At 37.9% G+C, this 15,281-nt stretch overlaps 1 protein-coding gene across 12 annotated transcripts in view; it reads left to right on the forward strand.

The window, feature by feature from the left end:
• Window positions 1-15,281, forward strand: part of LOC124170323 — a 137,484-nt gene that overhangs the window by 26,135 nt on the left and 96,068 nt on the right. For all 12 annotated transcript variants that reach the window (XM_046549031.1, XM_046549039.1, XM_046549043.1 and 9 more), the window contains one exon: window positions 11,708-11,846. In XM_046549031.1, coding sequence (XP_046404987.1) covers window positions 11,708-11,846 — 139 coding nt within the window. The remainder of the gene's footprint in view (window positions 1-11,707; window positions 11,847-15,281) is intronic.

Here is a 15,281-nt window from a genome sequence, read left to right on the forward strand (position 1 = left end):
TTTTACTAATGGAGTACGCATTTGCTACACTATTTTAATGATATTCTTTCATTGGTTTCCATCCTGGGCATTTTATGTCATTTTTTCAGCACAGGATTCCAACTTTACTTGTGATACACATTGCAGTGGTTGGTTTGCCATTTCAAAATGCCTCCATGAAAATATACAGATTTTAGCCGAGTCAACATTTACATTGCACTGTTCTTGAATCGTTGCCATTAACCCTTTCGCGCCGGACCTTGGTTCAGGGAAATTCTTCCTCAATACGAGTCTCTTGAAAGTTTTCTTTACTCCCTTGTACGAAGCGTTTTCGCGTCAACTGAAGGCAGTGGTTCCCTCCCTAACCATTTTTGGACCCAACTCAGAGGGCGCCGATCCCTTTCCTCGGCCTCTGTCCCAGACCCTAGAAGGATTAAAAGCCCCTTCCTAGCACGAGTTCACGGTCAACTGGCTAAAATGTTAATGCAAAATATATGAAAATATTCGTTGCTCGCACCGATTTTTTTACATTCAAAATGAATTTTGTGTTTTTTTTCTGAGCGTGAAGAAATTTTAAACGAAGGTCTAACGTTGATTTAGACGGATTTAATGTATTTACTAGTTGTTCTATAACTCCGTTGAGATTAATGTTAGAATTTTGTTTGAAATTTCCATGTGGTCAGCAAAAAAAGATTTCTAGCATTGAATTTCAAAAGTAAGCAACAAATATTTTTTTGGAAAACACACTGCAAATAACAGTAGTTGACCGTGTGGAGATGATAGTAAAGGGTCGACCTGAGTGGCCGAAGGTGGGACTGGGCTCGCGCTAATGCGGATCGTGAGGGATGGCCGTGTCCGTGGGTCTATTGTGTCCGCAACAGTTACTTTTTTTGGCCTGTGCCGCACAGGCGCGGCATTCGTTGGTTAGGGTAAGAACATTCAGGACGCACAGGTGTGGCATTCGTTGTTTAGGGAAGAAAATCCTCGCCGCACAGGTGAGGCATTCGGCACGAAAGGGTTAACGTCTGAATCTCCAGCCATTGATTCTTACCACAATGACGTCAACTTGCACACACCTCAAATGAAAGCTTAAGATAATGCCAAACTTAACCCTTTCGAGAAGGCGGAGTTTTCGTCTTAGCATGACTGCTGTACTGAGCCCCAAGAGATTCTTCCGTCCCCTCTGTACAGAGCATTGCTGTAGGACATTCGTTTTGATTGGTCTCGCTAATAATCACACGCTCTCTGCGCCAACCTTTTTCGGCACTTCCTAGTGGGACCTGTTAACCCTTATACTGCCACTGCGCCGACATACCGGCCCTAGCTGCTTGTGCACAAACTGCCAGGGGCCGATTTATCAGCCAGACTTATTTGACTTTATTTTTCATGATTGTGGCCTTTTCAATGGCTGTAATTTTAGTAAACCCCCATAATCTATCTATGGTTTTAAGATATTAGTATTTATTAAGTATTGGAAAAAATTCTAGATGTATTAAATGAAATTTAAGTAGCTGAAAAACTTTTAAATCTGAAATGTTGCTAATTCCGGTAAAAAGCCTTGGCAGTCTTCGCACATCCATCCCACCCGAAATGGGCTGGCAGTAAAGGGTTAAACTCTAGCTTGGAATAATCCTTTCACCTCCCTTTTCCTTTGGCATTTAATTTCTGTGGCAATTGATGACGGGACAAAGATTATGCAGTGGAACTCGGTTAGTATGTTTCTCTGTAGCACGTTCGCCTCCTTAGAACGATGATTTCTCTAGGTCCCGGTACCATCCGAGCAAAATATAGGTAAAACTATTTCGTCAGCAAATTTTAAATAGTGGCGCTTTCCTGGGTAGTATGGTCAATTGCCATGAAGCAACCTGTGAGTCGTTTCCTAGTATCTTCTGAAGGTGTTTATACATTCGAATTCATAAGTTATTTTATTATTATCAGCCATTGACCTAAATTTCATCCCATTTTCTCTCTTTCTACGACAGTTACATGTCGAAATGCATTTTTCAATGTGAGGGGTACAGTCACTTTCAAAAGTAGGTCCCCACGGCCAGCGCGAGCAACTACGTTTTCCTCGGAGGTCGAATTTCGGGTATTGGCTATGCCTTCTGTGTCTTGAACGGGCCAGTTTGACTTACTCTCACTGTCCGCGCAAGTCTTCCCGAGGCATTCTTCACTATTCCTAAATTCTTCGCGACTTCCCCGACTCCCAGTGCCACAACACAAGGCGAAGCATATGTTCTCAGTCATGGGATTCCCACCCTGATAGCATTCTGAGATGGATATTCCGAGTAGTCTGGCTTGCACTAAAAAATAACGAAAATTGGAATTTACGTCTGAAAGAGAATTCAAAAAGTTTCCTACGAAATAACCTTCTAGATTATACCTTTAACACATTATTACCAACACCATCAATATATAGTGCTCTATGTTTAAGTATTTCAAACACACTGTTTGGCACATTCATTATTCCTAACCATTTTCTTAGGATACATATGTTTACCATGGTTTATACTACAGTTTTCTACGTGTCTCATCACGCGAGAAATCAAAAATATTTATGTGCGCTAAATTGTAATGTTTAATTCTGTATCATATTTATTCCAGTCATTACTAACATATCCCATATGAACAAATATTTAAATAATGCTTTATATATTCGAGGTATCAGGAAGTAATTAACTGACATCTCTATGTTCATCGAAAGTTCGAATGTCTTAATAGTTACCATAAATATATTTTCTATAATGAAAATACCAACGGAAGCATTAATTACATGACTTGTTTGCCTATTTCTGACCATTTAAAGGCACATTAATACTATATGTTTTACCTTTGCCCCTTCATTGAGAGGTTAACCTAAGTCTTCCCCCTTTTTCGTTTCTTTTTTTTCTGCTAAAACCAGTCGTAATTGGCACCTGCTGATATCATGCAGGGCAATATCCTTCACATTATTATGCATAAGTGGTTTTATATCATAAATAGAACTTACACTCATGTAATGAATACCTTGAGTTAGTCTTACGTGCGAACTAATACTGATCATATTCCTACTGACACTAAACTACGCACGCATAATATTAATCCGTTAAAAATATACCGTGTTGGGTACCTAATGACTATTTCTGCATTATTAATACAAATTTAACTTATGAGCTGCCAAATATACTGCTTGGGATGTAGCGTTTGACGGTGTGGAAACTTAGGCGACGACAAAAGAGGGACAAGAAAAGAATGAAGGCATCCGAGATGTGAGTATAAAAAAGAAAGGAAAAGGTGAGAAGGATGGAGAGGAAAAAAGTGTTATCCATGGTCGAGAGATTTTTGGTAGGGGGGGAGGGGAAGGATGAAAGTAAGGATATGGTTAGAATGAAAGGGCCTAATGCGAATGGGCGTCACTTTTAATTAAAGGGGTAAGTTCAAGTTGGGAGGGGCGCAGGCAGGGTGATTCGTAAAGTTTTCAATTCAGAAGGGCAGGTAAATGATGTTTTTCTATGACCACCATAACTAGTTGACTCACCATCATAACTCCACGCACATGTTGCTTGTACTGTTTTTCTTAAAAAAATGAACAATATTAATGTAAGAGTATTTCCCATAAACAAAAGGACAACACTTCTACGATGCATTATGGTCTAACAGCCTGCCATTTCACTTGATGCCAATAAACATCTCGCTGCTTCTTTTAGTGAAAATTTATATTTCTTAAAAGCAATTCAATAAAATTTAAAGACAATCCAATTGCTTATTCGAAAAAATAATGCAAAATTATCTTCTCCCATAAAAAATTGCCGTACCGGTAGTTTTGACCGGTAAAAATTTAAAAACTTCTTCTGATTTTCTATTCACAGTATGGGAATAAGTTGCGCAATTCAAAATGTAGGCAATACTGTAGCCCGAATAACCTACTACTTGGGGAGTGACTGCTAATTAACTTGTAAACATTGAAAAAATGTCTGAAAATCTTTAAGTGCCGGCATGGATGAACGCGATGACGGATGGTAACCGTGATGCAAATGACAATATTTACATAGGCGTATATATTTACGTATTTTTCACCAGGTGATGTGAAGAAAAAATATTGGAGTAACATGCTCGAACTGCTCCGAAAATTTATTTGCACAATATGTTTTGTATAAGTTTACCAAACTACACAGATGTCTCCTCTCTTCCTCGTGCAATGGGTTACTTGCCGGAAAAACCCATATATTCTTCTCTGCTTTCTTCGGTGGTGGAATTGTTTGGCGGTGTGGGGGGGGGGGAGGTTCACGCGGCCTTCCTACCTCTGAAATCGTGCGTGGGGCTCTTGACGACGGTTAAAGTAGTGAAGTTGCACCAATTGTACTACCTGATCAAGTCGAATCGATCCCCAGTGGACAAGGATCGTGTAAGCAATACGCGAAGGTCGACTTCGGAGAATAACGGAGATGGCTGCGCCAGGTATGGGGACCGACTTTTGAAAGTGACTGTACATGCCTCATTACTGGACACAACTTGACTAGTGTTGCAGGAGCAGATGATGTTCTGGATCTCCACTCGAAGCTTAATGCAAAAATATATGATCTCGGCGGAAGGAATTTAAGTTGACTACATTAGACAAATTTTTTAAGTGACTTTAAACTGTAAAATATAATCATGTGCTTTTAATAATCTTTAAGTGCATTATAAATCGTCATATCAATATCCATACATGAATTGATATAACAATCAGTATGGTTTCATTCGGAAAACCAATGCGTAATAAGGTGGTTGCTGTGAGTTTTGGTTAATAAAGTTATGCCAATTTTTATGATGTTTTAAAACAACCAAATGATAGAATTATCATCATTCTCTTGGAGTAAGCTGTGAGAAAATAGGAATTACTTAGCTCGACTTGTCCTCTTAAAGCATAAACATGAAAAACCATGAGAGAATGATGCCGTTTTTATGAAATTGTCTCAGGGAAATTTACGAACTATTGTGATTTTCATTCACATGGCACTGTTTTTGCATTGCAGTGCCCTTTTTCTTGATTATCAATGTAAATAGAGCTCAGGAAGGTATTCCTATGAGAACAAACTATGAAAGTAATTGTAATTATGACAACTTTTCCATAGAGTGAAATTACCCCAATCGCTCTCACCTACTTGCCTGGTTAGCATGTTTTCGTGGATAGCAGGTTCATTTATTATGGTCATTCGTTTGTCCTGTGTCTGCTATATATATTTAACGAGGCCAGTAGCAACTCCATAATGTGCCCGCAACAACACAAGCTGTACTTCTCTGTAAGCAATGCACTAGCTGTACTGGGGAAACTTAATATGCGTAGTACATATACCCTTGAGTGGATTGGATTTGTCATTAGCCAAGGGGTCAATGTTTGACAGAAGAGAAATTTTTTCACGGAGAAAGTCAACAACCTCGATTTTACCAATTAATTTCACCAAAACTGTTGAGCCCTTAGCAAAAAAAGTGTTAAAAAATGTTAAAAAAAGCTATTGAAAATTTCAACAGTTAATTGGGACAACTGAGGAAACCCAACAGTAACTGTTGAAGTCCAACAGTAACTGTTAAAACTGACAATAACTGTTAAATTTAACTGTCTCTGATACATCCAACAGTCATCGATGAATTCAGCAGTTACTGATGACTGAAAAAAATGAGCTTAGATATACAAAGCCACCCTTAGTGAAGAAAATTAAAAAAAACTGTCGAAAACTTCAACAGTTCATTGGGACCGCTGTTACTGTTACCAAAAGTAACTGTTGAATCCAACAGTAACTGTGGAAAATTCAACAGTAACTGTTGAAACTCAACAGTAACCGCAGAAAATTCTACAGTAACTGCTTAAACCCCACAGTAACTGTAGAAAATTCAACAGTAACTGCTGAAATTCAACAGTAACTGCTGAAATTCAACAGTAACTGCTGAAATTCAACAGTAACTGTAGAAAATCTAACAGTAACTGTTAAAATCCAACAGTAACTGTTAACACGTTACGTACGGATGGCGAGAATTCTCGTCATTTTTTTCTCGAACGTTTCGGACGGATGACGAAGATTCCCGTCAACCTAAACAATTTTAAAGTGTACAATACGTATTCGTTAGTAAATTTTCAGTTGTTGTTCATTATTCATAATGAATTAATGCATCAAAACGTTTGATTGGGTAAAGTTATATTCTAAACAGTAGCTTTTTAACCATGTTTAAACCAAAGGCATATTTCCAATCTCAACACCTCCACCCAGAATCGGCGTTCCTAGGAATTAAAATACCACGGTACGCAACGTGTTAAAATCCAACAGTTATTTTGGATTATCTGTGCATGATTTTCACTCTTGTTCAATGTCCTCCTCTATAAAAAAATAAAATCAGACGCAATGTCACAGAAATTACTGCATTTTAGTGCTGGGACACATCGGACTTATTATATTCATTAGAATCCCCTTCGTAAAATAGATGATATTGCTCACTGGCTGCCTTCATTGGAGCTCCGTGTTCCTGTTTTCCAAGCCATGTAGTGCGCGACCACGCTCCACGATCAAGGATACACATTCCGCAGCAGATGCAACTTAGGCAACTTGTGCCAAATGCGACTATGTGGCGTGATCTCTGACAGTGTCGTTTCCGATGTCATGCAGTGGTTTTTGAAGCATTCGCACAAACCAATTTCCCTTATCCGTTATCACACAGCCACAGATCTGTGGTTTTCGTGACCAGGGCTTACATGGAGGAGTAGGGATATGAGTACAACCATGTTATCACCGCTTAAAAGATTGCAGTCTGGTGAAGAAAACTCTCAATGAGTCCGGGAAGCTCTCTAAAATAGTAGAATAAGTTGATAAATTATTTAGAAGAAATGTTTTTCTTTACATAAATTATGAACATTACAAGGCATTAAATTGAGAGTTTGTGTTATTCAGGTTTTCCCATTGTTCCTGCTCTCTTTCCCCAATATTAGCACAGATAATTGGGAGTGTACTGTAAATGCATTCATTGTCATAAAATGACAGTGAAACCTCGTTAAAGCGAGACCCCCGCTATTACGAGAAATAGCCGATGAACCGTCAATAGAGTATTTGCACTTTTTTGGTGAGGCCTGTTAAAAATATCAGTTTGGTTTAATTAAGCAAAATTCTAATTCCTACAGTCGTTCGACCATGGGTGAATTTGTTATTAACAAATAAACATTCCAAAATCAATGTTGCGCTTAAAACACTCCGCCGCCATGTCAGACGGCTTGTGACGTCAATCCCCATACTCAACTGACTGCAGTTCCTCCGATCACCTGCGATTGATGGAAACCTTGTTTATTTTTGTTTACGAACACTGAGGTGAATCTGACGGAATAAACCATCTGTCCTACTATAAATTAGTGGTATATTTCGTACAATAATTCTTTAAGTTCGTAGCCATGAGCGAAGATAGATTAATGGCTTGTAGGACAAAATTCTGGAATGAATATTGTTTTGTTCCGATATGTGGGAGCACCCGTGTTTCTACACCGAACAAGATTTTTGTAGATGTTCCCGATAAGCCTGAACTACGACGGAAATGGTTATTGGCAGCCCGGAGGGATCTTAAGTCGATGCCATTATTACACACAAAAGAGTATATTATTCCATTCAGAAAGGAGAGACTAATGCGTAATACTGAAGCATATGTATGTTTGAGATGCAGTTATTCTTGTATACAAACGGCCGTGTATTCATTGATGATATACATTGCATATTTTTTCACTTCGGATGCTTACTATCATTATGTATGCTTGAGGACTATGGAAAAACATAATTAGCAACGTCAGTATTGTAAGCATTTATACTCGAAAAGCATATATACACAATGTTGGAGTGGAAAAGGAAAATTTAAAAATTTTACAATGCAGTAAAGAATCGTAAAGAAAATAACGTTATGGTAAATGTATGAATGGTACAAATTTGATGCATTGCAAATACCTACACGCGAGAAATTAGTGACATATGTTTGCAACTCCTAAAATGTTATAGTTGAGGAAACACAACAACCTGCCTCGCTACATTTAAATTTTCAAATATTGACAGCATAAAAGTGCGGAAACATAGGGAAAAATAGTTTACTAGTGGTGTTAATGTATAAAAAACAATGCAGAATTACCCGTACTTGTACATATTTATTGCTCATCATATCACAAATAGCACTACCACGCACACATTTCACGAGCTGTCTTTTTGATACTTATAATCAGTATATGCCGAATCAACTGTTTCAATGAAGAACTTGGCTCACAATAAATATAAAACACTATTATGTAACACTAATAAAGCATAATTATCGGTTTTCCAATCACTCTGCACACCACACTAAAAGAATTTGCACTCCTTGAAATTCGTAAGGATTCTTCACATGTCACTTCCCACACATCACTAACGACTTAGAATCACTTTACGTTATTTCACGTTAACATTGCGAAGACAATTAAATGAATAGGCTGAAACAAATTGCTAAACCAGTTATTGTAACATCAAAAAACTTCGAATTTCACTATCACTCCTACGCTCCTACCGTAACCAAAATATGACCAAAACAAAAACGAACAACAGCGCAACGAAATGCGTGAAATGTAAACATTGGCGAAAGCTCACAATGAATTGGCAATAGGTTCATTACGTAATAAAATCAAACAGAACTTAGAAGCGAACAAACAAAAGAAAATTAATACGCGTTTGATGTATCCCTAAAGCACAGCTAGTTCAAATATGAAACATATCCCCTTCGCAATAGTCAGATATCGATCGAAATGATATAATAATAAAGATAATGATCGAAATGTATACGGTTGGTTGAACCAGCATGGAAGAAATAAATTCCTCGAAGGTGTTACATTCACAACTCACTTCACTCTTTACTTCATCGTCTATATGCAATCGAGTTAGAGACTTAATTGTTGGATGAAACGCTTCACGAGTCTATTTTCTCCCAACTCGGGAGAAACCAAGTTACAGACCTTACAAAAACGAAGATAGGCCCTAGGTATACACCGATCACGAAAGGGTCTACGTCTGGGAGGTTATTTGAACAAGCCTTAACGAAACCAGGTTCCATTTTGCGAATTTACTTGCAGAAAAATGAAGAAATATCACGTAAAATACGTGAAATATAAGTTATTCATTAATGCTCCCGTCTGCTTGCAACTATACTATGTGATACTATGGGAGATGACGTCACGTAACGATTAGCCAATTACAGGCCGTTTTACCCTCCAGAATTTCGATGCTAAAACAAACGTTATTAAAACTTAAATAATAAACTAATAGCAAAACACATGGAATTTTCATTAAACATATGTGAACTTCAAACATGTATGCACTAAATGGTAAGAGTTTCAAGCTTATTCCTCACCCATGCAAACACTCTATTGACCCTATAATAAGCATGTTTAAAAATTCGTTTTTTTCGAGGCCCTTTTGGTGTTGGCTCTCGCATTAGCGAGGGTTTCACCGCCTGAAAAACTTACGTCAAGACTCCTTAATCTCTGTAATTGCTAGCGATCTGTTAGAAATGAAGTTAATGGAGTGCTCAGTCTCAAATGTATGTGGTAAACTGTCATTCGATAAATAAGTAGTTAATTTTGGTGAAAATATTGTGGCATTAGCATTCGCGAATGCTTGATCTTCTCTTGTTCCTCGGGCGGCAGAAAGCAGTCGTCAGCATACCCGCACGTCAATGAGTTGCATGAATAGTAAGCATTTGATGGCAGACACCATGGCCAAGAAAACACCAAACAATTAGTTGTTGTTTGAGTAAGGAAATTTAGTTATGCAAAAAAACATCACCTTTCGTCTGGATTTATGCTTATGTTTATCAGATAGAAATTTATCTGTCCCTGCACCACTCTGTTCCTGTATAACTGTTCGCAACAGGTATACATATTGGCTATTATTTGCTCCACCTCCGGTAAAGCGACAATTCGCTATAACGAGTGTTTATTGGTGCACCGTGGGGTGTCGTTTTATCGAGGTTGCACTGTACTTGTTTGCTCACTAGAGTGGTGGTGCAAATTTGGGAGACTCTGGGTTGAATGGAGTATTTCCTCACTTTTGGAAAACTGTGTTTTGAAAATTTGTATGTGTCAAATGTGATTAATTTCAAGTCTTAAAACCATCACAAATATCACGCAATAAAAAGTTATTGCACTTTTTCACACAGTTTATTTAAGATGACCGGTTTCGTTGCAGAGGCGACAGACATCTTCAGGTACTGAAATCGTTAATTTTATTGTTATTTTGTTGTTAATTCGTTGCGATTACGCGTTGGTAGGGGAGGGTTGCGATGGGGTTGGAGCATTACTCAACTTCAGGGGAATTTCCAAGAGGGGGAACCCTCCCCTACCAATGCATAATAGCAACGAATAAACAACAAAATAACTATAAAGCCATGTACATTTTCTAGCTCTCCCCCTTTTAGGACGGTCGTGAGTTTACGTCGTCTATGTGTCGGGACCCAACGTTGCGGGGTTTGGGATTTACCCTCGGAATCTGGGAGCAGGTACCGGGACATCTCGCCTTTTATAAACCCTCTTAGCAGTAAGGGACAGAAGTCATACAATTTTTGATCCAGTCAGTTTTCAAAATAAATATTTGTTCATTTCTCAAGAAAAATAAACTAAGAATTGAATTATTTGTCTTTTGAGCAGCATTTACAATTTTTAAACGAAATTCTATGATAAATATTAAATTACATCTTGAGTTATGTTTAAACATCAACATGGAAATTGTTGCTGCATTAAATGCATTAATAATGACCTTAGAACTTCGTTTAAAATTTGACAATGCTCAGAAAAAAATGAGGAATTCAATTCAAAGTCTGCAATTTACATGCAAGCAACAATTATCCATTTGCTAAATACATATAAGCAATACATAAGTTGACCATGAACCAATGCTGCAGGTATGGTCGTAAACCGGGAATGGAGGGAGCACAACTACTCTCGAAGTCAGAGATAATGCGAAGTACCAGCATGGATGGGTCGAAAAAGGTTCAGCGAAACCCCTCTTAACGAATGTCCCCCAAAAATGCTCCATACCACGAGAAAGAAGAGTGTTTTGGGGCTCAGTACAGTAGTCATGCTAAGACAAAAACTCCGCTGTCTCGAAAGGGTTAAGTTTGGCATTATCTTAAGCTATCATTTGAGGTGTGTGCAAGTTGATGTCATTGTGGTAAGAATCAATGGCTGGAGATGCAGACGTTTATGTCAACGATTCAAGAACAGTGCATTGTAAAAGTTAACTCGGCTAAAATCTTAATATTTTCATGAATGCATTTTGAAACGGCAAACCAACCACTGCAATGTGTATCACAAGGACTGTTGGAATCCTGTGCTGAAAAAATAAAATAAAATCCCCAGGATGGATACTAAAGAAAGAATATCATAAAAATAGTGACGCAAATGCGTACTCCATTAGTAAAATAAAATACAGCGTTAAAAGCTCTGTCATGTGATTATGGACATAATTACTATTTGTCCGTTAGAAAAAACTCCTCCATAGAATAAAGACTACACTATATGGCTATTTGCTGAGTTTTGTCTCGAAAATAGCAAGAGATGTTGCATTTTTTCAGGATATTGGCAATTTATTTGAAATTTCTAACATTTGAATGGCAATACCTCGTGCGCGCTCATTCTCTTATCTGGTCATTGTGAATGATTTTTCGTGTTAGCAGTTCTTGTACTCGTGTTCTGTGCATCACTTTGGATTGTGTTTTATTTCTGCAGGAAAGCGGCGCTGCGAGATTGATTGTTCGTGCCAAAAGTGCCACTACTCGACTCTCTCACAGGTCGTGGATCAACAGTCGTCGTGGAAATGCTATGCCTCTCGCTGCTCATGCAAAAAGTGTCATCGGCGAAAGCGAAGGTGAGCATTTCATTCCAGCCAGGATTGTTTTATATATCCACATCATATATATTTTATATTATACTCCGCAAGCGGCCTAAAAGGTGTGTGGCAGCGGGTGTTAGGACACCAGCCATTTACAGCTAAAAAAATGAAGTGCTCTTACGAGGTTGGGACTAGCGTTTATTAAAGTCCTTTATGGTTTGGGGGAAAAATGAATTCCCATATCTATCCGTTCGGCAAAACATCTCTCTTAATTTATCACTTCTATCGGACCTGGAAATATAGTGTGGCTCTAATATTATGTTCTCTCTGTTGCTCTTAAAGATACCCATTCTCAATTGTTCAAGCATTCTAAGCCTAGCGCGCAGCCTCCGAGTCTCTAATGGCTCCCAGCCTAATTCGCTTAACATCTGGGTAACACTGTCTGTACGCCCGTAGCAGTTTTTGGCGAAACGTGCAGCCTTCCTTTGAATGTTATGCAGTTTGCAGATTAAGTCTTTCTGCACTGGATCCCTTACGCTTGCTGCATATTCAAGGTGCGGTCGAACGAGAGCAAAATAGCACCTTCCTTTTACTTTCTCATCCAAAAATCTTCCGAAAAATATTTGTAACCAGGAACTTGGACACCCTTTAAAACCTATGGTTCCACATGTTGGTTGTCATGATGCCCCAAAGTTTAACACAATGACCTTTGACCTCAGAGTTAGCCTTGCAGTGGATAAGACGGGTATTTGGACTATACCAATGACTTTGGCACCCTTAAAAACTAATGGATCAACACCTTTGTTGGGATGCCATTCTTTTTTTCACCCCTATGACCTTGATTGTGACCTTGCTCGGTCAACGGTTGAATTTTTGCAAATGAAAGTTTTTTTTTGTTTCCTCGAGTCCAAAAACCTAAGAATTGACATCTGGGTCGATGGAATTCAGACTTTTTTCTGCCTTCATTTTTTTTACATTGAAACCCCATAAGGCAAATCCAAAATTTTGATTTGGACCCATGCTGTGAGGTCAAAAGGTCAAAATTTTTAAATTTGGCTTGCACTCAAGGAAACTTAGGACTGATGGAATTGATTGTTTGAGGCGTTTGTGAAAGTGGTCCATTATGAAAAATGAAAAAGGAGAAACTCGGTGCTTTCACATGAAATATTTATTCACATTTACATGTCATTTTTTCCACGATCAATAACAGATTATAACGGCAGCGATAGAACTCATAAATAGATTGCATGACTTATGGTGTAGCCAACTAATCTCCATAAAACTTAATGCACGTTTCTTAATTTTATTAGTATTTCTAACAGCATATAGTAGTATAATTTGTTAGTATGCATGACGTTGTTTGGACCGTGTGGTGTGCATGTTGGAGTCCAATTGCATGCTGCATGCTGGTGATTGATCACCCCCTGCCAAACACCCTAGGGGTGGCTCGCAGGGTATTATGTGGATGTAGACCATGGTCTCAACGTAAGACGCCCTCATCAACGTAAGACATCATCATCAACGTAAGACATCATCACCTGATGATGACGTTTTACGTTGAAACCATAGTCGTGTAAATGTGAATAAATATTTCGTGTGAAAGTACTAAGTTTCTTCTTTTTCATTTTTCAAAACATATGGCATTTCCTCCTAAGTATGCCAACTTCATGAATATTGCTCAAGGCAAAGCTACTAAAATTAGGGGTCAAAAATAACACACCACTTGTGGGACAGTCTGTATAGTAATCTTCCATGCATTGGTTAATAAATAGCAGATAAAAGGACACGCATCAACATTAACAAGAGTGATATATTTAATTATGTACATTATTATAATTATCTGATTGTTCTAAAAAAGTATTTCTTCAATTTTACTATGAGCAAACTTTGTACTGGGATGGTAATAAGTTGTAGACCTTTGGCCCAGTGTACATGAAACTTATTCTGAACGTTGACAATTTGGGCCTTGGTAAAGACGTGAAAACCCTATGAAAGAAGTGCCGAGAAAGATGAATTGAAACATGCATGTAAGTGTACATGAAACTTATTCTGAACGTTGACAATTTGGGCCTTAGTAAGGACGTCAAACCTAAAGAAAAAAGTGCCATGAAAGACGAATTGAAACTAGGAAAGCATGTAATACTTAATAATTTTGGTTCCTACTGGCATCAGCTATTCAGGGTTAACATTTTTGAAGTTATTTTTCTCCTCTCGGTGTATTTAGTTCCATAAAACCTTTAGGTACACTCAGGGTCTTTGTTCCTTACTCTGTGAGTGCTGTAATAAGTGTATAGAAATGTGTACTTGCATGGATTTTTCAAGGAAATTTGTATTTCCTGGTCTTGCATTTAAACCTCAGCTTTGCTTATAGTTATGTCTCATAAAATTATTTGACCAACAGCATACTGTGGGAGTACTACGTCATGTAATACAAACCTTCCTTGCATTCACCTGCCGAATTCTTGTCCACAGACATTGTAAGCATTTAAGTTAAGTGCACATTACAATTCAATTAAAAGTGTGTGCTTTTGTCTTTTTTGCTAGAAACATTTTTTTGCAGGAAGTTAAAATTACACACTAACAATATCGTGAATAGTACACAATACTTCGTATGATGCATCTGGTCATCAAGCATTCTTCGTACTTTTCATTATGTTGACTTGCAATGAAGCTTGCATTGACCCTCATTCATATTTCTGTGCCTGACATTCCACCTAGTTCTTATTCTACGAAATATCCTCTCCTTTGATGTGCAGGGTCATTCCATGTCAGTTCATCCAGGTATGACACCCACCGACTCGGATTTTGATGAAACTTGCCGATTTTCATCCTTCCATGCTGGAATGAAACAGTGTAAAATATTTCTTGGCTATCTCTAATAGTTTTTTTTTTCACGACCATTTGAAGTTTGGGTGAAACTGCAGTTTTTCAATGAATGCTGTCTCCAGAGGCACTTGCGCCTCCAGAGGGAAATAATTTGTCTCAGCCATAGTTTTCATCCGATTCTTATGAAAATTTGCAGGTTTACTATAGAAGTCACGAGGATTCCAAAATCTTATTGAAAAATATCCTAAGGAATATTGGAAATTCTCTAAACTCGTATGTTTCATAAGATTTTAGAATATTTTGCGTCAAAAACATGGTTCTATAAAATGGAAATACACATGGAAATATTTTACACTGTTTCATTCCAGCATGGAAGGATGAAAATTGGCAAGTTTCATCAAAATCCGAGTCGGTGGGTGTCATGCCTGGATGAACTGACATGGAACGACCCTGCATAAACCTATTAAATGTCATCTATTAAGGTCGTCATAAGCTTATAAATAAATTTAAAATACTGAGAATTTTACATTACTGTTGAAGAAAATAAAATATTGGTAATAGTGCTGGTGTAGAATGGGAAAAAGCTGCATTTTTGAAGTCAAATGACTGTATTTGGTACTTCAACAACAAGTGTTTTATACCAAG

The sequence above is a fragment of the Ischnura elegans genome, chromosome 13, assembly GCF_921293095.1.
Source record: "Ischnura elegans chromosome 13, ioIscEleg1.1, whole genome shotgun sequence".
NCBI lineage: Eukaryota > Metazoa > Arthropoda > Insecta > Odonata > Coenagrionidae > Ischnura > Ischnura elegans.